Source organism: Kogia breviceps, chromosome 16 (assembly GCF_026419965.1).
Source record: "Kogia breviceps isolate mKogBre1 chromosome 16, mKogBre1 haplotype 1, whole genome shotgun sequence".
Classification (NCBI taxonomy): Eukaryota; Metazoa; Chordata; class Mammalia; order Artiodactyla; family Physeteridae; genus Kogia; species Kogia breviceps.
In genome coordinates, this window is record NC_081325.1 from 52,110,226 (window position 1) to 52,133,509 (window position 23,284).

Sequence of the window (23,284 nt, forward strand, 5' to 3'; positions counted from 1 at the left end):
CTTCAAATATTTTCTCTGACCCTTTCTTTTTCTCTTCTTTTTCTGGGACCCCTATAATTTGAATGTTGGTGCATTTAGTGTTGTCCCAGAGGTCTCTGAGATTGTCTTCAATTCTTTTCATTCTTTTTTCTGTATTCTTTTCCTCAGCAGTTATTTCCACCATTTTGTCTTCCAGCTCACTTATTCGTTCTTCTGCCTCAGTTATTCTGTTATTGATTCCTTCTAGTGTATTTTTCACTGCAGTTATTGTGTTGTTCATCTCTGTTTGTTTGTTCTTTAGTTCTCTAGATCTTTGTTAAACATTTCTTGTATTTTCTCAATCCATGCCTCCATTCTATTTCTGAGATTCTGGATCATCTTTAATATCATTACTCTGAATTCTTTTTCAGATAGATTGCCTGTTTCCTCTTCATTTATTTGGTCTTGTAGGTTTATACCTTGTTCTTTCATCTGTGGCATATTTTTTTACCGACTCTTTTTTTTTTTTTTTTTTGAGTGGGATTGTGTTCCTATCTTACTGGTTGTTTAGCCTAAGGCTTACAACACTGGAGTTTTTAGGCTATTGGGTAGAGCTGGGTCTTGGTGCTGAGATGTGGAACTCCGTGAGACCTCACTCCGCTGAATATTCCATGAGGTCTTTCTCTGTTAGTCCAGTGGTTTGGACTTGGAGCTCCCACTGCAGGAGCTTTGGCCCTGGGCTTGTGAACCAAGACCCCACAAGCCACCTGGGGCAGCAAAAAAAGAAAGAAAAAAAAACAAAGTAAAAACTAACATTAGACTAGGAAACTAACAGATATGTTAGGAAGAATATAAAATAAAAATATAGATGAATCAACAACCAGAAGGTACATCAGTACCACAATAGTAAAAAAGAGGAGGAGGGAAAAGAAAAAAAAAAAAAAGGCCTTGGCTGTGGAGGGCAGGGCCTAAGCAAGTGCAAGGTTTGGGTGGTGGGCAGGGCCAATGCTCAGGACCCACAGGGCTGGAAAAGGCCCTGGGGGCTGTGGTGGGTGGGGCTTAGGCTCAAGGAACAGAAGGGGCCCAGGCGTGCCCCCCACCCCTGGTGTCAGAGGGCAGGGGACCTCACCTGGGAGCCCAGGAGGCTTCCTGGGCTTGAGTAGGCGGGGCAAATGCCCTCCTCTCCTCTCCTCCTTCTCCAGCCTGGGAGGGCCCCTCCCTCCTGCCTCTATTGATCTCCCAAGCCTCCATCCTATGCCCCCAAAGACCCATGCAGCCTGGAGGGGGGCTTTGGAGGGCAGAGTATGGCCTAAGAGCTCAGCAGGCTCCCCAGGACTGAGTGGGCATGGCAATCAACCTCCACTCCTCTCCCGCTCCTCCTGGAGGGTCCCTCCTGCCTGCCTCCTGATCTCCCAGGCCCGCAGCTAGTATTTTAAATGTGAGGTTTAAGTATAGCTATGGAATGCTGCTTAATTAGCATATTTATCACTTATTGATGGCTTGGATGTTATATAAAAGGAGTATTAAATCTCATCCCACATAAATATGAGGACTTTTATGTTATTTTTCATCCTTATCAATATTAATTTTGTGAGTCAGAGTCCCTACACTGATTCCATGTAAAAGAACCTCACTTGAAATCTACTATTCAGGACTGGAGAAGGGAGATTTATGAAAACTGAAGTTAACTCTAATGTGAAAAGTTAGGGCAGAAATAAAATGAAAATATAGTCCTTCAGAGTTTTGGAATCCATAGTGCCTAGTGCTGTGTCACTGCACTTCTGTTAATTATCACTTATTTATTCTTACTCAGTTCAATCACAACAGTAGTCATTGTGCCTACAAATTTTATTTACATTAACTCATTTATTCTCACTGAAACCTTATGAAATTAGATATTATTATCCTACTTTACAAAAGGAAGCTTAGAAAGGTTGACTAACTTGCCAAAGAAAGTAGGAGAAGAAATGGCCTTGCTCTGACTCCTAAACCATCCTGCTAACCAATAACGTTGGTGACAAGGCTTTTCCAAACTTATGGAAAAAAATTAAGAATCACCAGTGTTATAGCAAATATATAAATAATTAATATATACATAACATACCAGAGAACATTGTATCTCATGAAGGTGTGTCAAATCATTATTGTAGCCCAGGATTTAAGAATGTAATTGTCCCATTTATCCTCCACATTATGAATTGTTTATTCATATTTGGGGATGACTTCTCATATTTCCGTCATGCAAAAAGCTGGAATGAATGCTCTAATTAAATATTTAAGAGTTGATTTCAGATGGGCAGGTGGCTCAGCCTCAAGCCTTGAGTCTTTTACAAATTAGTCAATTGACCTTGGAAAATTCACTTAGCCTTTCTGAGCCCCATATGCTGTCCTGCAAGATTTTGTGAGATCTGAATGAGATAATCCACGTGGAAATACACAAGTTAGTACTTTGTGATGCAAAGTAAGTGTTCATTCAAAGTTAGCCGAATGTGAATATCAATCAGTTGTTTCTTTTCAGACCAGACTTCTCAAACCTTCCAAAAAATTAGTTCTTTATTTCTCTCTCTAACGCAATCCATGCTCATACTTGAGTTGCATAGGACAAATAGTTTGATGTCAGATTTTCAATGTCCATATTCTTAAAGACCACAAATGACTATGTTTAAATTTTTGTACTGATCTAAAAATGTCTTATTCTAATGTTTATTTCCTAAAATTGTATGTAATTATATCATATATATATGTAAAAAATATATTTTTTTCCTATAGAGACCAGGACCTAGAAAATTTAATTGAAGTAAATTCCAATATGTCTCAGAGTAAAAATGAAAGGTAAGGCTTATTAAAATTTACATTTTTGTTATGAATTCCATATGAGCCTTCATAAATTATATAATCTTGAAAGATTTTCTGAGAAGTTGAACTGTACTGTGATATTTAAATATAAACACTATCTGAATATGAACAACAATGTACAGGGTGCTTAATAACTGATTTGGAAAAAAGTTAGCAAAATTTGAATTCTGTTAGAATTTCTGACTAAGGGCCTGCTGTTCAATGGCTTACTGTAAAAGGCATCATGGAAATTCAGTGCTCTGCACTTGGGCTGTGAAGATTTATTTTTACTTACTGTTGCTTGGTAGGTTTTCAGCGGTGCAGAAAGCACTCTGGGAATCTCTTCCTTGGATACGTAGTGCTAAAAGAATGCACAAACTCATCACAGCCACAAAACAGGACCTAATTTTGGAATTTCTTTACACCACAGAGAATACCAGCTTTAAAGCTGTTGTACTTTGTTTCTTTTACAACGAAGGTTAAGATAGAAGCTATACTTCATTGTTGTTACAGATTGTTTAAATTAGGAAAGAATTTTAAAAGTCTTCCATGTTTAGCAATTCTTCTCCCAACACATGGGAGGACCCTAGAAGCAATAAGTTTCTATTTTTAACCTTCCTAAGATACAGCTGCCTTTTCTGTTTAAAAAAAAAAAAAACTTTTATGTAAAGAAATGATATTGTTGATATTGAAGAGAAGAGAGTAGAAAAGTAGGAAAAGAGCTGGCTCACTGTTTTATCTGTTTTTCATATCTCTTAAAGGCTCTTGCATATAAGAGGTAGGTATTTTATTTCTGTTCCCTTAATTCCCCAAATCATCCTCTGCCTTCTCTTTTTGTGATCCCAAGCAAGCCTCTGATAGAATGAGGGAGGATACATTTTCAATAGGATCCACTATTTGGGGAACAGTATTGGGCTTACAATTAACCAAGCTCATTCAAATATTATTTGGAAATGATCCAGATTAAAAAATGACAAGTTAATGAGGAGGTATAATTAAGGAACTTTACACTATGACTTGAGAGGTGTCTCAGTTTGAGTTAGGCTTGCTCATGAAACAGAGTTTTATTGGAAAGATTCATAAGGAAATGGAAATTCAAGGGCAGGAATGGTAGCATGGCCAGGCTTCACAGAGGCCTGCACTGGAAGATTGTTCATTCTTGACCAGAGGACATTCCATCAGGAATCCCCAGACATTAACCTTAGTTCTTTGTCATTGTCAGTTCTTTGTTGGCTTCTGCCTATTTCTCCCCTGCTCTTCCCTCTACCTATTGGCTTCCTTATTCTCTGCTCTGTAGCTGTTTGATAACCAAGAACTTCAGCTGCCCCTCCTTCCTCGTGACTTCACTTTCCTCTAGCTTTCCAAGGTCTGTCTGGCCTCCTTCAGCAAGGCAGTGTGGTTGTGGCCATCTGTGTAGAAGAGGGTGTGGGATGGAAAACACCTTGGCTGGCTGTAACGTGCACACACTCTCCTTTACTTTCCTGCAGTTTCACCTGTGCCTCTTACCTAACATAACCCAACAATCACACGCACATTCACAAATGCACCCCGCCTCTCCAGCAGGATGGTGATCATCACAGTCAGGTGCTATGTCTGGAGGCTTTAACCACCACTACAAAATCATTTGCTCATCCCTGAGTTCTGTGGTCAGATGTTACTCATTCTTCTTCAGTTCTATCCGAATCCTGTACAGGATCTGTCTCCAAATTAAATGGAAAATGTAGATAGTGCCCCAGCCCTGAAAGAACGACTGTAACAAAAGTTCTCACTTGAAAACAAAAAAGTGAAAAAAAGAAATCTCTGGGCCCAGTTTTGCCCCCATATATTCTGGCTACAGAAAAGAACGTTTACTTGACTCTCAAAATGGGTAAAAATTTAACAGAAAGAAAATTGAGGGTCAGAGAGTAAGAGACTTGATCAGGTGCAGAAAGTTAGTAAATTAGAGAAGTGTCCTGGCCTCAAGTCCTCTCTTTATTTTTCCACAGGAGAGTTCTGCTTTTTAAAAATTTTATTTATTTTTATTGAAGTATAGTTATTGTACAATGCTGTGTTAGTTTCAAGTGTACAGAAAAGTGACTCAGTTATATATATATAATATACTCTTTTTCAGATTCTTTTCCATTATAGGTATTACAGGATATTGAGTAGAGTTCCCTGTGCTATATAGTAGGTCCTTGTTGATTATCTATTTTATATATAGTAGTGTGTATGTGTTAATCCCAAAGTCCTAATTTATCTCCTGCCCCCCCTCCTCCACTATCCCCTTTGGTACCGATAAGACTTCTTTTTATATATTTAAAACCTGTAATTTTTACAAGAGCTCAAAACCTTGATAGTTTTATAGAAGTAAACCCTAACACATACCACAGTTCAAAATGGTAAGCTCTTACTAAGCTTTTAGTCTTCATGCAAAAGAGATTTATAAAGTTTGCAGTGACATGGGTATTTATCAGTTGAAATTATTTTATGCTGTTTAAAGTCAAGTTGCCAAGGTTAAGTCAAATAGGACAATGGAAGTCTAAATAAGAGTCATAGGCCAATCTGTTAAACTGACACTTGATTTACTTTATGAATGTGTTCACTTCATATAGTAATTGGATGTCCACATAGATATATGCTTTCTGATTAGTATATTCACAGAGTTGTACAACCATCATTACAATCACTTTAACAACATTTTCATCACCTCAAAAAGAAACCCAATGCCCAGTAGCAGTCACACATCATTTTCCCCCAACCCCTTAGCTCTGGACAACTACTAAGCTACTTTCTGGCTCTTTAAATTTCCTATTCTGGACATTTCATATAAATGGAATCATAAAATATGTGGTCCTTTGTGACTGGCTTTTTTCACTTAGAATAATGCTTTCAAGATTCACCCATGTTGTAGCATGTCTCAGTATTTTATTTCTTTTTATTGCCAAATGATATTCTACTGTGTGAATGTACTACATTTTGTTTATCTATTTATCAATTGATGGGCATGGATTGTAATTCACTCTTATGAACAATGCTGCTATAAACATTCATATATAAGTTTTTGTGTAGAGTGTGTTCATTTCTCTTGGGTAAATACCTAGGGAGTGAAATTCTTGAATCCTGCAGTAACTCCATTTGAGGAACTGCCAGACTGTTTTTTGGTTTTGGTTTTTTTTTTTTTTTTTTTTTTTTTGCGGTATGCGGGCCTCTCACTGTTGTGGCCTCTCCCATTGCGGAGCACAGGCTCCAGACGTGCAGGCTCAGCAGCCATGGCTCACGGGCCCAGCCGCTCCGCGGCATGTGGGATCCTCCCGGACCGGATCCTCCCGGACCGGGGCACGAACCCGCGACCCCTGCATCGGCAGGCAGACTCGCAACCGCTGCGCCACCAGGGAAGCCCTGCCAAACTGTTTTTGAAATCAGGTGTACCATTTGATGTTCTCACTAGCAGTGTATGAAGGTTCTAGATAGTTAAATTTTCAAGGTGAATTTCCACTGCAGAAAACACCTTCTCAAGTGTAATTCCATTTGGAATTTTGTTAAGTTCCAACACAATATTTGGTTTTATAGTTTATGGAGTTATTTAATTAAGAAGCAAAATTGTGACTGTTGATTGCAAGTTACAATTCAGCAATTTGTTTCAGTGAAGGGTAACGTCTTAACAATAAAGCCACCAAGCAAAAAACATTGTCAGTCATAAGTTTTTCTTTAGGAATATTATTCAAGGCATCTAAGGAATAGTTTGGTGGAGAGTCCTCTATTGCACAGGTTCCCACATTTTATTTACATCAGACTCACCTGCTAATCCAGGGCCCACACTTTGAGAACCAGTGCTCTTTTGGGTAAGATGTCAGGCTGCCTCTAAGGTAGTGGTTCTCAATCTTGACTTGCAGGTGGGTCTTACTGGAGAGGCTTAAAAGACTGCAAATGCCCAAGCCATAAGCCAAATCAATTAAACCAAATTCAACATAAGAATTTTGGCAGGACACAGTTCAATCCTTATCAGAACTGTTTATAAATTATTTCATTTTCCTATCTAGATTTTGCAAATTGGTGATGTTTGATTTTATCTTTCTGAGTACAATACAGACACATTTCACACTCATTGACAACCTTTGTCATTTGAAACTATTTGCTAAAATTGGGTTTTGTATTATATACTATATGATTTGAATATTTCCAAACAATTCACAGCTAGGTTCATTTTTCTGGAATGACATATTCTAATGATTGTATTAGAAAATCTTCTAATAATATTAATTCTACTTTCTCATTACTTAGTGTCATTTTAACTCAGCTGTAAAACATCTATTTTGTGAAATATCTGTCTTAAAACTAGAAGATGGTTTCCTGTATGCCAGAGTTGATACTATGTGAACAGATGTTTTCTTCTTGAAGAGCTACCTGGAAATGGAAGGAACAGGCCAGTCAAGAATGATAAATCATGATCAAGATCTAAATCCTCCTCTCGGTCTTTATGTCTCTCCTATATCAGAATTTACTAACACAGGGGAGGAAAAAGAGCTAAAGCTTTCACTACTCCTGCATTAAAATTTTCCTCTGTCTCATAGGAAAAAGCAAATATGCCTATACTTTGTTAAGCATAGTGACATTTTTAGATTAGCAGAAATCTAGGTCAAAGTTCTTTTGCAATCTTCAAAGTACTGCTTTCCATTAAAAATAAAATGTAAACTGGAATTTCTCAAAGGAGCCCCTGGATAATTTTCATTAAACTGATAAACTGTCAGATATGTTGTACATGAAAAACTTTCTAAAATGGCACTGCTGCTGTGAAAATGTTACTGGAACCAATTTCAGATGGTTCCTGCCCTTGGTAAAAAAGTATTCTGTCTTAGTGTTAGATAATGTGACACATGCCTGTAGATGATTCCTAAGATAGTGGTCTCTGTGGAGGAGTAAAGTCATACATGTATTCTATTTGTGTATCTGTGCAGAAACCAGGCAAACAAGAAAGAGGTTCACTGTATATTAAAAAAAGTTCATTGAACAGAATTTTAATAAAACAAAAACCTTCTAGGTGGCCTTGATTTTAAGTGCCAAATATTTGCATTTGCTTTCTCAGGCAAGATGGCCAAGTTAGTGGGTCTACTGAGGCTTTAATCAACCCATCTTCTAGAACCACTGCCTACTCTTATGAAGCACGGAAGACCCTCAGGTACTGTGGTCAATTATAAAACAACTGACAGGACTATTCTTCTGTTTTTGTTTTTTTCTCCTTCTGTTTTTTAAAGAAAACATCCACATACAACCTGATCCTTCCTTTGAAATGCAGAAATTTTTAATTTTACCAGTGGCTAAGCAGGCTTATACAAAGGTGTTGAGTAAACAAGTTGGTCACTGGTAAGTTGTCAATTATGAATAATGAGGGTAAACTGTGATTTTTCCTTAAAAGGTCTATAATTTTTTTAAAAAAGCATGATCGAGACATTGGCATTGACATTCTTTAAGTAGATTTAAAGGTTTCATTAAATCAGATGTTATCATGTTCGTTAATTAAGGTCCACTTTTTGCTTGAGATTTGTGGGGAAAGCAATGGTTTGGAAATTTGAATGGGACATCAGGGAAAGACACTAAAACATGTTACAGGAATATTCAAAATAATCATCGTGCGCTACAACAGACTTATTTATTTATTTATTTTTGCGGTACGCGGGTCTCTCACTGTTGTGGCCTCTCCCATTGTGGAGCACAGGCTCCGGACGCGCAGGCTCAGCGGCCATGGCTCACGGGCCCAGCCGCTCCGCGTCATGTGGGATCTTCCTGGACCGGGGAACGAACCCGTGTCTCCTGCATCGGCAGGCGGACTCTCAACCACTGCGCCACCAGGGAAGCCCTACAACAGGCTTATTGAGTGACCAACTTTCATAATAGTATTCTGGAAGTAGGCCAAGACACTTCTGGAAGTTAAGACAAAATGGGAGACATAAATAAATTTTGCAGAAATGGATTGATACCACTTTAACATTCATATTTCAAAGGTAATAGTTTAGAAGGACTATATGAGCATTATTTTTTTCATTGGATTGGATAATTGCCTTATTAATTTGATTATCCTGTAAACAAACTTTAAACATGAAGTAAAATGGTTTGTATTGCAGCTTCAATGCTGAAACCAGGCATGCAGGACCAAAGGATACTGTTGTGTACACAAGGACGTATGTGGAGAATAGGTACTGGAAATTTATTTGAAGTATTTTGCTATATATATTTTATAATTTTGAAATAATCTGTGTTTAAGAAGGAATGCCATTATTTTAGGGTATGCTTGCTTTTTTCAAATAGCAGAACGTTTAAGAGTATATCGAGTTCTTAGGGCTTCCCTGGTGGCGCAGTGGTTGAGAATCCGCCTGCCGATGCAGGGAACACGGGTTCGTGCCCCGGTCCGGGAAGATCCCACATGCCGCTGAGCGGCTGGGCCCGTGAGCCATGGCCGCTGAGCCTGCGCGTCCGGAGCCTGTGCTCTGCAACGGGAGAGGCCACAACAGTGAGAGGCCCGCGTACTACAGAAAACAAAACAAAACAAAAAAGAGTATATCGAGTTCTTTATATAAATAAGTATATAATTCTTTATATACTTTAATATAAGTATACTTTAATACTTTCCGCTATTAAGTAGTTGTCAAATAATCATACCATTTCATTGAATGGACTAAAAAATATTTTAATATAACACATGTATACATAATAAGATAGTTATTTGAAAGTTGTCACATAAACATACATGCCCATAATAAGCTTTATAAAATTACACAAGTATTCCTATGCTAATTTGGAGTCACACTTTAATTAAATGGTTCTATCGACTATTGTTTACCTCTAATCTGAAATAAGGGATATAACTTTTAGTAAATAAGCTCTGGCCCACAAAATCCGCTGCTTGATGTGATGGATGTTGAGGAAAATGTCACAGGTCAGGGATTCACAAGTCATTCGATTTCGATTTCGCAGAGTGTAAAAACAAGAATTGGCCTAATTGTGGGGTAGGGTAACGGTGGGGCATTCAGATGTGGATATACTCACCCATGTGTTAATCATTGCCCATTTCAAAGAGGCCAGAGGCAGGGTATGGGGGCAGGGCTCCCAGAAATTCGAGGTGCGTTTGATTTGAGCAACCTTCCCCCCAAAAGGGATTTCTCAAACCCCAAAGTAAGTTACCTTGTAAAATGCAACCTCAACTTTGATTTTGCTGCTTAATCCAATTCTCCCTAAAATCTACACCAACAGTGCAGTATATATTAGACCAGAGGCCCTAGAATCAGAGTTGGGATTGAATCTTAGTTTGTCATTTACTATGTGGTCTCAGCAAAACTACTTAACTTCAGTTTCCTGTCTCAATTCAAGTCTCAATTTTCTGACCAATAAAATGGGAATAATTTTATATGTATCAGGCATAAATATGTGCAAACTTTTATTTAGCATTGTGGGCTATGTGTTCCGTAAAGTAGATTCTATTTCTGACAGCAGTCTGCCTACGGGCCGTTTGGAGGGAGAGAAGGACTTCTCATTAAAAAAATCCCAAGGGGCTTCCCTGGTGGCGCAGTGGTTGAGAATCCGCCTGCCGATGCAGGGGACACGGGTTCGTGCCCCGGTCCGGGAAGATCCCACGTGCCGCTGAGCGGCTGGGCCCGTGAGCCATGGCCGCTGAGCCTGCGCGTCCGGAGCCTGTGCTCCGCAGTGGGAGAGGCCGCAACAGTGAGAGGCCCGCAAAAAAAAAAAAAAAAAAAAATCCCAAGTGAGGGCTATGGAGTTACTCTTCACTGTATGAAATAATAGGAACATATTGCTTCTGGTCCTAATATGCTCCCTGTAGTGTCAGTACCGGGGAAGCAGTTATGGACAGCCAGCTGGTTGGTGCCCTGCACACTTCATTTGTCTCCAGGAGAGAGTGATGTTTACAAACTGGAGCAGAAAGGGAACAAAGGACTTTTAAAAGTTACAATATTTTTGCTTTCATTCTAAATGATTCTTGGATGTTTTCAAGCAAATATAAAAACTTCCAAAGCTTTCTCTAAAAGTTCAGGAGTGTTTCTTTAAGTGAATGGTATCTGTCTATATTTGCCTGCACTGGCTCGTGCTTTGTGTATATTCTTTATGTGAGGCTACAGATAGCTTTCTTTTCGTAAAAATAAGGCAGGTGCCAGTATAAACTTCATGAAAGACAATAACTGCTTTTCCTGCTTACACTTGTTCTTGCACTCTCCTTGCCCCATTCTTTATTTATCTTGGTGAATATGTCAACTTATGTCAACTTGGAGGTTTCTTGCATATCAATACTTCTCCAGATTTTAAAAAAAAAAAAAGAGTCAGTACATTGTCCTGGCTTGTAACATCACAAAGAATAATAATCATGAGGCTGTGTGAGTGGGTGTTTGTGTGCTTCCTTGCCTGCATAGGGGTATATACTTCAATACTAGGGAAATAGCCCAATTCTCACATGTCCATATGTGTTTGTTTCTAGTAAATCACCAGAGGACAGATATCAGGAGAGTATCTCTGGAAAATACATACAAACCGTTTATTCGACTTCAGATAGGTGAGTAAGTCTGTATTTCCATACATAAAAGTATATACACACACACATATAAACATATGTATTTTTTATATTATAGATAAATATGTGTGTACATACTTTATAAATACACATTTTATTATATATGTGTATATGTATTTATATATAATATATATTTACATATCTTCATTATGTATATAGCACTGAAATATATATGTACACATTCTTGTAGTCCATTGAACTTGGAGATGACACTCCTGACAGTGGTTATATTGGAGATTATATGAGTGGAACAAAGTACAGCAACCTCTGCATCTAGGAATTTGCTCCTTGGCTTCCTGGCTGTTGTTCTATGATTTTGATTTACTTTATTCCAGTAGAGCTTTCTGTGCCTTACTGCCTCCCAGGCAAGTGTCTCTGCTGTTGGTGACCCCAGGAGTCCCCAGTACTGCCACATTATTAGCATCTAGGCTTTATTGCATCCCTAGTCTGTGCCCTCAGCCCTCCCTCCTTGCGGTTTTCCAAAGCCAGCTCACCTTACAAACAGCTGCGTGAATGTGCCGCTGTGATCCACTAGGGCCCATGCTCAGTTCCCAGGAAGGGGATATCAGGATGAGCATCAATTTAGTGCCGGGAAGCTGACCTCAGGCTTTTGCTCTTGATTACTCTCTTTTACCATTTTATGCTCAGTCGGGTAAATAGGTGACACTCGTGAGACCGTGGCCTGCAGACGTGGAAGAAATAAAAATAATTAGCATTTCAGTCCAACCACTGGAAACCAGTTGTAATGCAAACGTCCGATATTCTATTGATGGTATTTCTCTATCGCAGGGGGTGGAAATATGGCTCACTGAGGGTCACGACATATTTTTATGCACAGCCTCAGCTTGTAATGCAGTCCTTGGCACCTAACAGATATTCAATAAATTATTCCTGAATAAACAAACCTATGTTCCATTTACTAAGGGAAACATAGGTGGGCCAGGCATCAAAATTATATCCTCTTTTTGTCACTTTTGTAAGATCTTCTATTACCAAGGCTCTTCTTAGTGTCTTGCCTTTAAGTCACACCTCTTTGTTGTGACTACAGGAGCACCATGAGTACTGCTTAGATAACCAAAACACCAGAGCTAGGTTTTTATAATGCTCTGAAAAGATCTTTGACTAAGTATGATCTTTTTTGTTTTTTTGGTCACAAGGCACCACTTTGTTCCCTGACCAGGGATCAAACCCAGGTCCCTGGCTGTAAGAGCATGGAGTCCTAGCCACTGGAACACCAGAGAATTCCTGACTAAGTATGATCTTAATAAGGATAACACCAACACCAGAGCTTTCCCTGGCCTCATATTTTTATTGTTAAGGAAGAAAAACATTCTACATTAAAGTATTGCTCTCAAAGTGAAGAATTTCACTCCTGTTCCTCAAGTGATCCTTGAAATTTTTTTAGTCATCAGAGCAAAAGTCAATTCTCCATTAAAACCGGTTAGTCCAGCAAACTTTTTCTGTTGATCATTGTGTGAAATTAGCTGCATCCCCCCACCTAAGCACATCAATCCCATAAAGTGGCCAGTGCCCCTTTACAGGGTAAATACCAAATTCCTCTGTACATGATTTCTGGGCCTTCAGAGCCTGATCCTGCTGAATATTGACTGATGTTCAATCACTCCAGCCACCCTCATTGTGTGGCACCTTGGTACATCCTGTTCACTCTGCTTGGAACACCTCCCTCACGCCCCTCCCCACCTCACTGAGCTCCCCTTGAGAGCTCCTTCACCCTCAAGCTTTAACTCAGATAGCACTTATGCTGACAAGCCTTTCCTGCTTCACCCCAGGGGTTAGTTGCCCCACTTGCTGTGTTCTCCTAACTCTTTTCACACATCCATAAATAGGTGGTGATCATCCAACCACACACCTGGCTACCCTAGTGGAAAGAAGGCTTCTCATTGGAGGAGACTCTCTCCCTCTTCTTTATATTCCCAGGTCCTGTCTCAGTGTCTGGAATGGAAGAATGCTAGAGAGTGGCAGTTTTTACTCTGAAGTGCTTACAGTCTAACATGGGAAATTTAAGTGTGTGGGTACCTACGTATGCATATATGTGAAAAATGCATAGGAAACTATTTGTCCGGAATATGTAAGCAAGTACCTAGAGCGATCATTGAAAGAGGGAAATATGTATTTATATACATAAGGGAAGAAGAGATGACTAGAATGACTGAGAGTATAAAACGAAACAAGGTTTATCTACTCCAGTCCCTTTCCTCTCTTACCCCCTCCTCCCCTCGACTTTCCCTCCTCTCTGCTTCTAGTCGTGCGCTTGATGACAGGGTCGATTGTGGTTTCTGGGCATGACTAGTTCTTTCTAACCCAGCGAGCCCAGTCAATCTCAAGCAGGCCCAGAGGCAGCATAGGGCCCTGTGGCCGCTCTGCCTTCATTCACATCCTGCCTTTGCCACTCAATGGCTGCATGACTTACCCTTCTGTGCCTCAGCTTTCTCTTCTGTAAAATAATGATAGAAAGAAGAGTACCTGCTTCTCAGAGATGTTATGAAGAATAAAAGAGTTGATATAAGCAAAGTGCGTGGAAAATGCACTGCACATATCAAACATATTAGCACTATTAAGTTCAGCTATTTTTATTTCACCACCCCGGTATGTATCCTACTTTGGAAATTTCAGGCTTGTTTGCTAACACCCTTGAGACTAGTAAACTCTGCAAGGTACTATTTAAGACTGTCCTAAGACCTTTCAAAAGGAAAAGAATCAAGTAGTTATTGGCCTTTCTTAAGACTCTGGCATGACCCAAGGTCTTTTGGACTTGCGGATCATTTATTTATTATTGAACATTATTTTTCCAAAGCAAATAGCAAAGCTCTTTTTTCCCCATCAAATTTGTGGTGAGATTATATCATATTGGAGAATTTTTGTTGTGAAAGGGCCCCCAATATTCTGAGTCTTACAATGACACCAAGAGAGGTGGCATGGGGGAGCGTTTTAGTGACTCGAGACCCTAGAATCTAGGTTATCCATCATTTGTGAATTCACCAACACATTCTTGAATGGATTTCTATTTTTGTCCTATTGAATGTTTTGAGAGTTAAATTTTTATATTAATCTGCAGCATAAATTTTCTGTGATATAAGTACATTAATAATTCAAAACCCTCTTCTAGCTTCAAGGGGTACTTATGACCTAGTTCAGTTAGAAAACTGTGAACATCTTCGTCCTGCCCAGATGCACTTTTGATTGCTAATGAATTAATAATCTGAGACTTTCCTTCATGTTAATTCTTTGATATCATTTTGAAATAACTAGAAGAATCAATCACTTATCCTGCTATCCTAGGATAAGTAAATCCTCAGCTTTCCTTGATTTTTACACAATTTACTACAGTATCAACAAAATTAACATATCATTTCCATATGACTTTATGGGGAATACATCTGTCTTTTGCATGATGACAAATTTATTTTTAATTGCTTACATCTCTATAGGTCTGTCATTGAAATGGATATATGCACTTACTGTCGAAAACCCTTGGGCACAGAAGCTAAGATGATTTTAGATGAATTACAAATTTGCTGCCATTCCACTTGCTTCAAGGTAAGGCTGTTTATTGCATTTAACTTAATATAAAATTGCATAATGATTGGAATAAAAATAATTATTTAATGAAATATATGAGATGAAGTTAAAGCTTTCAGAAACACTGTCATGCACATTAATAATGCACTACTTAAACATTTCTCAGAGTTCTACAGCCTAAACCTCCAAGGTTTATAATTACTCTCTTGGCTTTAGGCTTAAAAGTTGGTTACTGACACATTTATAACTCTTACCCTACAGATTGAAATCTGTAAAAAGATAAACACTTGTTCTCTTTAGGAAAGTTTTTGCAACATTTTCATAAATCATGCATTACATAAAATATATAATGAAATCTGAAAAGGCAAAGAAATTGTTGAGAAGAAAGCTAGCAGCTCCTTACATCATGAAATTAGGACCAATGGGCTTAACAATAGTTGAAACTCAGTCTGCTTTTGAGAGCATGATTAATTCTAATTAAATGTGGCTTAGTATAATAATAAAGCATACATAGTAGAATGCTTCACAGTTTGTGTTTTTATATGCTATTTCTTTTACTTTTCACAAAAACATTGCATAGGTCAACAATATAGTTTTTGGTGTAACTGGGTAAGCACTTAACTGGGAACCTGAAGACCTGAGCTGGAGTTCTAACTGACACTAATTGAGGCCATGTGACTTTGGACGATCATCTAAATTAGCTTAGCCTCAGTTTCCTCATCTGTAAAATGAAGTAGCTGATTAGACCAGTGGTTTTGAACCCTAGATGCATATTATAATTGTCTGGGGAGATTAGGAGAAAAATAGAATGCTTGGGACCAACCCCAATTAAATCAAGAATCTTAGAGATGATTGCTGGGCATTGGTATTTCTACAGTCTCCTTAGATAGATCTAACAGTCAGCCAGTTTAAAAACCACAGCCTAAATCTATGGGTCCTTTCTAGTGCTGATATTTTATGACTGATACAAATTATCTAATTCAGTCAAGTAGATGTAATACTTTGACAGTTGATTGCTTCTCCTTAAATTAGCTTCAGAAAGTAACACAAAGCAAGAAGAAATATGATACCTCATTTTGAGCAAATAAAATCCAATTTTAGGCCATCATATATAGAATTCTATATAAAATATAATCTGAAAATTTCATAATTATTTAATTATGACAGTAAAATTTCCTTTTAATTATTAAGTTTACTCAACAAAACAAAAGTTAGTCTGTAGCTCCTTATTTAAAATTATTATGCAGAAAATTTTTTAAAAGAAGAAAATTCTCCTGATTATTGCTTTTGGTAAATAGGAATAATTTTCATTTATTATATTTTGGATGATTTATTTCCATTTAATTGTAAAATACTACTGAGAATAAAAATGTCCCCACACTCCTAGGAAAAGACAGATTAGTCTATAGTAGAGAACCATCTGAACTGGCTTAAACATGTCAAACTGATCTATGACAATTTGCGTCAGTGAACTTGAAAGTCAGCCAGTTGGCAGTGAACTTGCTCCAGTGAGCACAGGTCTAAGGCAGATGTCAACCCTTTCCTTCCTCTTTAACCAACACAACTTGAAACAAACTTCCCCCTAAACCCTGCATAGGATCAGAAGTTCGTTTTGCTCTATGACGCTATACCCGGACAGCATGGCTCTCCCTTAGTAAGCAAACAATAAATGCACTTTGTGTTTTTGTTTGCGATATCCAGTGGTGATTTTGTCTTTGGCATAACCAATTTCTGAAAATGTATATCTACTCTGTCGTGAGTTACGTAGAAACTTCAGTGGTATATATGCCCTGAAATGCACACCTCCATAGTAGAGGGATTTATGAGAGGATTTATTTGAAATAAGTTCGGTGTGTGGTTCACAGACAAGTAAGTATACTCTTATTTTCCCTCTGGGTTCTCTTGAGGCTTCATCTGAGTGTTGCTATGAAGGATGGTACTGAATAAAGTAAAAGTTTTTTTTTTTTTTAATCCTGTTACGCCAAGAATCTAAACTTCATATATAATGTAAACTTTATACATTCTGTTTAGTGTGAAATATGCAAACAACCTTTGGAAAACCTACAAGCAGGTGACAGTATTTGGATTTATAGACAGACAATACATTGTGAACCTTGCTACTCTCAAGTTGTAGGTAAGTGTTAAGCTCTGTAAGGAACCATCACTAACATTAATGAACTTTTGATATTGATGAAAGATTTCAAAACTAAAAAGTATTTTCTTAATTATATTAAAAATTCAGCTGCAGATATCATGGTGGCATTTCACTTTATGGTATAAAAATCAGTCAACATTTATATTTTCTTCTAATGTCAGACCAGACATAGATACAACTAAGCAAAAGTCATTTATTATAGGAAATTTTCCATTTTTTCCAAACAAAAACAGATTTTCTTCACTCTACTGATCGGTGGAATTGAAGTGCATTTCTGTGAATGACCTTTACATTTGCACTGGAATATACATTTTTTAAACGTAATTTGGTTATTATACTAAATGCCTTGTAATGTTATTTTTAAACAGAAAATTTAGAGTTAATGGTGTACAATTCTATATTAATGTTATCTTTAAACGGAAAATTTAGAGTTAATGGTGTACAATTCTATATTGCACATAACATTTGAGTATTTTTTTTACCTTTCAAACCAACTTTACTATAATTTGGACACCTAATTAGCATAAATGTTGTGAGAACAAACATTAAGGGTCTGCATTTTTAACTCATATTTTCAATAAGCTTAGCATGAAAGCTGTAAAAGTTGATTTAAAAGATGTGTACAGTGCACAGTAAGCTAGCAATATAAAATCCTATGAAACTTCATTGTAAAACTAGTATCAACATTTAATTTTTACTTCAATAGTAAGTAGGTAGAATAACCATGATGCTATTGTGGAGCTGGTCAACAGCACTGTGTGAAAGGCAAGATTCCTGCTGGCGGCGAATGAAAAAGGAGCATTTGAGATTTTTACACGGGATCCAAAATATGGAATTTAATGACAAATGTGTGATATTAATGAGGTACTGGGAGGCCACATCTGGAAAGTACTCTGAAAAATATTCAGAAAGCCATGTTCCATCAGGCTGCAGAATCAATGACAAGAACAAAGCTAATTATATTCATACTTTGCCTTCTATTTTCTGCTTTCCCCAGCCAGTTCTCATAGTTCTTTTTTTTTTTTCTAATCGAGCAGCCTTATCAGGATCCATTGTTACATCAAGGGGCCTTGATGTGCATGGTGCAGCTCTAAAACTTTCAGTCCCGGGAGTCCATGATACGGTTTAGGAGATGTGGTTACCAAAACACTCAGAAGTCTTTGTGTTTTTTTCCCTGTGTGCATTTTTATAGTATATTTAAGTTGTTAAGACATGACTCTCAGGCATGTCATAAATATGAGTACAGGGCATTGGTACTTTGTATTTATGGTATGACGAAAAGCCATGCCACAGTGATGAATGCAGTAGGAGGTGAAAGTAAAATGCGTAACCCACCACTACCCCCTTGATGAGTAGTTATTTATTTTTAAAACTTTAATTATAGGCTTATTTTTGTACTGAATTTGTATATCTAACTTATTTTCTTTAAATTTTTCAGCAAAGTGGATTCAGTAATTCTGGCACATGAAAATCAAGATGAAAGCATTCACTAAGGAATTAAAATTTTTATTGTAAGAACATATAATCTAGAAAAGCTTTTACACCAAAGATTGACTCTGGTATAGAATTAACAACTGTGCTATTGCACAAATAATCTAATTGCCTCCACTAAGGTCACATACATAAAAGGAACCATCTGGTATCTGGTTAGATTTAGAGATCAAAAATTCAAGTGGTTCTAGTTCTCAGTGTCAAAGGAAGCATGCTTCTGATGGCAGTGAGCATTGTCAACCTTGACCAGGTGCATCTCTGCTCAGTATTAGGCTGTGTGTCACGGTTTCCATTATAGACAAATTTACCATTTTCTCACCTTTGTTCCCCTAATAATTTGGATTTACAGACGTTATTGAAGTCTTCATAAAACTGTCACGGGAGCAAGATATGTTTCCTTTATGTACAAAAGTAATGTTGATAGAAAGTTTGGCAGAAAGATGTTAACGTATAAAGTTGTGTGGACCTCAGAAAATCACTTAAACTTTTCAGATTTCTGTGCTGTTATCTGTAACATGAGGGGCAATGGACAAAATGATTTCTAAGGTCACTTTCTGCTCCAAAATTATCAGATTCTAAAGCAAGTTTTTGTTTGCTCTTTAGAAACATATCTGAATCTGTGTTTGTTAGGCATATTGAACTAGATAGGATATCTAAATTTAACCTTGGTATCATCCTTCAGTTTATCACCGATACAAGTTTTATAGAATGTGTTTTAAAAACAGAAAGACCTGCATTTATGGGTCATGGGTAAAATCATATGACATAGTGTTTACGTAATTTGTCAAGTTTTCTTTGCATGCATTTCAAAATCTGGATTCATAACTGATCTATGAGAAATAATGAAAGTTATGGACTACAAAGACATGTTCTTTAGCATGCTATATCTATTCCTATTACATAGCACTTTATATTTACAGATGGCTTATAAAAATAAATGAACTGTCAGTTATGCAGAATCTTCTTGTACAGTGTCTATAAATATTACTCACTGACATTGATATGTCAATTACAGTGATCGTAATTTATTATATTCTGTGCCATGCTGCTTAAATTAATTTTTTAACTGCTCAATCTATAACTTTGATTTTTAAAGAGCTTTTTCTTAAGGAATTGAAAATTCCATAATCTTGTGAGGAACTATTATTATTATTAAAATTGAGACATTGCACTTATAAACTACTTTATATGCACATAGCAATTGCTTCTCAAAGGAAAGCATATGGAACATTGAGAGAGGGTGGAATTCTAAGGGAGTTTAAAGCAGTTGTAAAAAACTGACAAACTAGGGAGATTAAAAGATAATCATGTATTTTCTAAATGTTGATAAATGTAAAGAGTTATTCTTCTGTATAATGATTTCAAGCATCTGTTCCTCTGAGACAGTGGTCCACAAAGTGTTAAACACTAATGCTTATTAAAATACAGAAATGTGTAATCATTGTCCTATGGAGAGGGAGCCAGAAAAAACAATTAATAATAATTTGATATTCATTAATTCATGCTTGATGAGAAGCGGTGGTAATTGAGCCATATGTTTTATTGTTCTCTTATTACATGCTATCAGAGTGGATCAAAAGAAATAATTTTCTTAGAGTTGGAATTTGTGGCAGGAAAGGACGAATGAAATAGTATCCCTCTCTTTTATATAAAGTGTATTAACATCTCAATGCCGTTGTGGTAATTAAAAATCATTTGAATATCATTTTTAAAGGATTCTATCTACTGTTGAATGCTTAATTTTAAAAAAACCTAAAAGGAACGTAATTCTCACTTTTCTGTAGCTGTTTAATGGACCCTTTCTTCTACAATAATGTATTAAATTAAACCGAAAGCTGTTGTAGAAATGGAATAAATACAGAGTGGAGAGAGAAGGGCTTCTGATTTACCAAGTCTGCTTCATCATGTCTGGGATTGCTTGCACCATAGGAATGACAGATTCCTAAAACAGTTTGTAAGATCTTTTTTTTTTTTTTTGCAGCTAACTAATTATGCTATGATTGGCATACTTTTCCTGGACACAACTGCCTAAATCTCAGAATACCAGGCCCTGAATTCTATGACAAATGAAGAGATGTCCCTAAAAAATAATTAGTTGCTCCACTATGAGAGTATCCTTCCAAAAAGCAAAACAAAAATATATCTAGTAATCTTGGAAATAGAATCTGTTAAAAACCTTTTTTTTTTCTTTTACGAAGGCCAAGAAATAAAAATTTATTCAAGAAGTAATCTATGCATCCTTAATTGTTAGATTGCAATCACTCCTATAATTATATAGGAGTGATGAGACAGTCTAGTTCTCACTGCTGGGGCACTCTCTGACTTGTTTACTATGATAGAAAATCATGAGTGTTTGGAACATTTCCCTATTCAGCTTGATTCAGAGCTCTACCAAAACAAGTGACCGTTTGGTTTACGTAGAGGCAAACTTACCATGATGATGTTGATTTTTTGTTGTTGTTGTAGTTGTTACTACTGAATATACTGGTTATTTGGTACAATGTAAATAAATAGTTTTTAGCATTCCACCTAATCCATAGCACTCAAACAGTTCCTAGAGGCACCCATAAATATCTGTATTAACTTGGATAGGCCATTTCCCTCATGGGTCAATTTCCTGCTACTTAAAATGTGAGATTGAGAACATTGGCTTGCTGTTGTACCCACCAGCGCAAACACTGCAAGAATCTATGAATCTATTCCTGCTGCTTACTCCATTCTTAGATTATCTCTTTTGTTAGATGCCTAAGAATTGGTGAATGTTTTGAATGTGCTGCAGAATTGCATGTTAACTTTGTCACAACACAAAGTGAATTCTGAATCGTGTTTACTGGATCTTTGTCCTGCCATTTGAGAAGTATGGCTTCTGAGATAGTACTGAAATGTTCAAATGTCTCCTGAGTTAGGTAATGGTTTCCGTTTTTTCACTAGAAGAGAGGAAACTGATCATTATCATTGCCTTATAAATGCCATCTGGGAAAGATTTTTTAACTTCATTGCCTCTTTGAAACATTCTTCTCATTAATACATTGAAATGCCCAATCATTCTAGACGCTGTAGGAAAAAAGGCATTGTTTATAATCTACTCTCACTCATTCATTCACTCATTCATTTGTTCTGTTATCCAATAAGTTAAAAATCTTCATTTAGAAACTATGTTCCAGATCTGAGTGATAACAAAAATAACCAAGGCTCCTGCCCTCATGGAACTTAAATTCTTTTTTAAAAATTTTTATTTATTTTATTTATTTTTGTCTGCATTGGCTCTTCGTTGCTGCGCGCGGGCTTTCTCCAGTTGTGACGAGCGGGGGCTACTCTTCGTTGTGGTGCGCGGGCTTCTCATTGTTGTGGCTTCTCTTGTTGTGGAGCACAGGCTCTAGGTGCGCAAGCTTCAGTAGTTGTGGCTCGTGGGCTCTAGAGTGCAGGCTCAGTAGTTGTAGCGCACGGGCTTAGTTGCTCCGTGGCATGTGGGATCTTCCCGGACCAGGGCTTGAACCCATGTACCCTGCATTAGCAGGCAGATTCTTAACCACTGCACCACCAGGGAAGCCCATGGAACTTAAATTCTAAAGGAAGGGTGGAGGCACAGTTTGAAAGACAAAAAATAAACACAATAATTTCTGAAAGCAAATAAGACCAGGAAGGAAATACAATGCAGCGACTAGGGCAAGGGGTAGTATTTTAAAATAATGTTGTCAGATGATATTTCAAATAAGAGCTGAATGATGAGAAGGAACCAGGCTGGGGGAAAGCACTCCAGGAGGAGATGTTTTAGGATCAGCCAAAATCAGACCACTTTCTGGGCTAAATGTGTCTGTGCTTCTCTTACACACGAGATCGAAGTTCACAGATGCCAAGAGACAGAGAATAGTCAAAGCATTTTTAAGCTTCCTCTATTCCTCACGCAAAACAATATTCAGATATTACTTAGCTTTCAGCTCTCTGACAATGCGTGAGTAACAGCAAATGGCTACTTTGTCCTGGTCCTCAGGCTGAAGTTGCTCACTTGGATAAAGGAGTGACTTTGTCAAAGGTGGTTCTGAACCAGCGTTCACCTGAAGTGGAAACAATGGGCCAGGCATGATGTTTCCTCACCTCATCTGAGGCAGCATTTAGGATCAAATTCCTTTCTGTTTTCCAAATAGAAACAGTAAACCATTAGGCAGCATAATTTCAGATCTAGAAGAGACTTCCCATAGGAATTTTATGAATGTTACATGTTCTCCTCCTTTGTTGCAATATGAATAATGTATCTGGTGGAAAGGAACACTTAGATATTGATATAACTTTCTTGACAGGCACAATTTGTTAATTGTATCTCCTTTCCCAAGAGAAAAGGAAAGATCATGAACTTCAAGGACCCTTCAGGCCCATAAAGGCAAACTGGATTGAAAGTCTTGCACAAGAAAGTGTTTAGTCCCTAAGGCAAGTGCAGCTTTGATGTGATTTAAAGAAATCACAGGAAGATTACCAGGAGGCTGGAATTAGTGAACACAAAGAGATGAGTTTGAAGAAGCAGGCAAGGTACAGGCCATGGTCATTTCATAATGGATTATTAAAAATATAGATTGTCAAATGAATGGTGGCATTTCATAAAATTCATTTATGCCTTTTAAATTTGTGTCATTAAAATATTATTGACTACTATTGGTTTCATGAACAGATTAAAATTATTATGAGGCAAATACAGTCTACTGATTTTTACAAAAGCACTAAGACAATTTAATGGAGAAAGAATAGTCTTTTCAACAAAT

General features: G+C 37.4%; 1 protein-coding gene across 1 annotated transcript in view; it reads left to right on the forward strand.

Moving 5' to 3' along the window:
• LOC131743167 (sciellin) overlaps nt 1-20,481 on the forward strand; it is a 48,261-nt gene extending 27,780 nt beyond the window's left edge. The window contains exons 8-14 of the mRNA XM_067016748.1: nt 2,728-2,790; nt 7,856-7,948; nt 8,892-8,963; nt 11,252-11,326; nt 14,794-14,902; nt 16,916-17,018; nt 18,478-20,481. Of these exons, the coding sequence (XP_066872849.1) occupies nt 2,768-2,790; nt 7,856-7,948; nt 8,892-8,963; nt 11,252-11,326; nt 14,794-14,902; nt 16,916-17,018; nt 18,478-18,494 (492 nt within the window). The 5' untranslated portion in view covers nt 2,728-2,767 and the 3' untranslated portion in view covers nt 18,495-20,481. The remainder of the gene's footprint in view (nt 1-2,727; nt 2,791-7,855; nt 7,949-8,891; nt 8,964-11,251; nt 11,327-14,793; nt 14,903-16,915; nt 17,019-18,477) is intronic.
• The last annotated feature ends 2,803 nt before the right edge of the window (nt 20,482-23,284 follow it).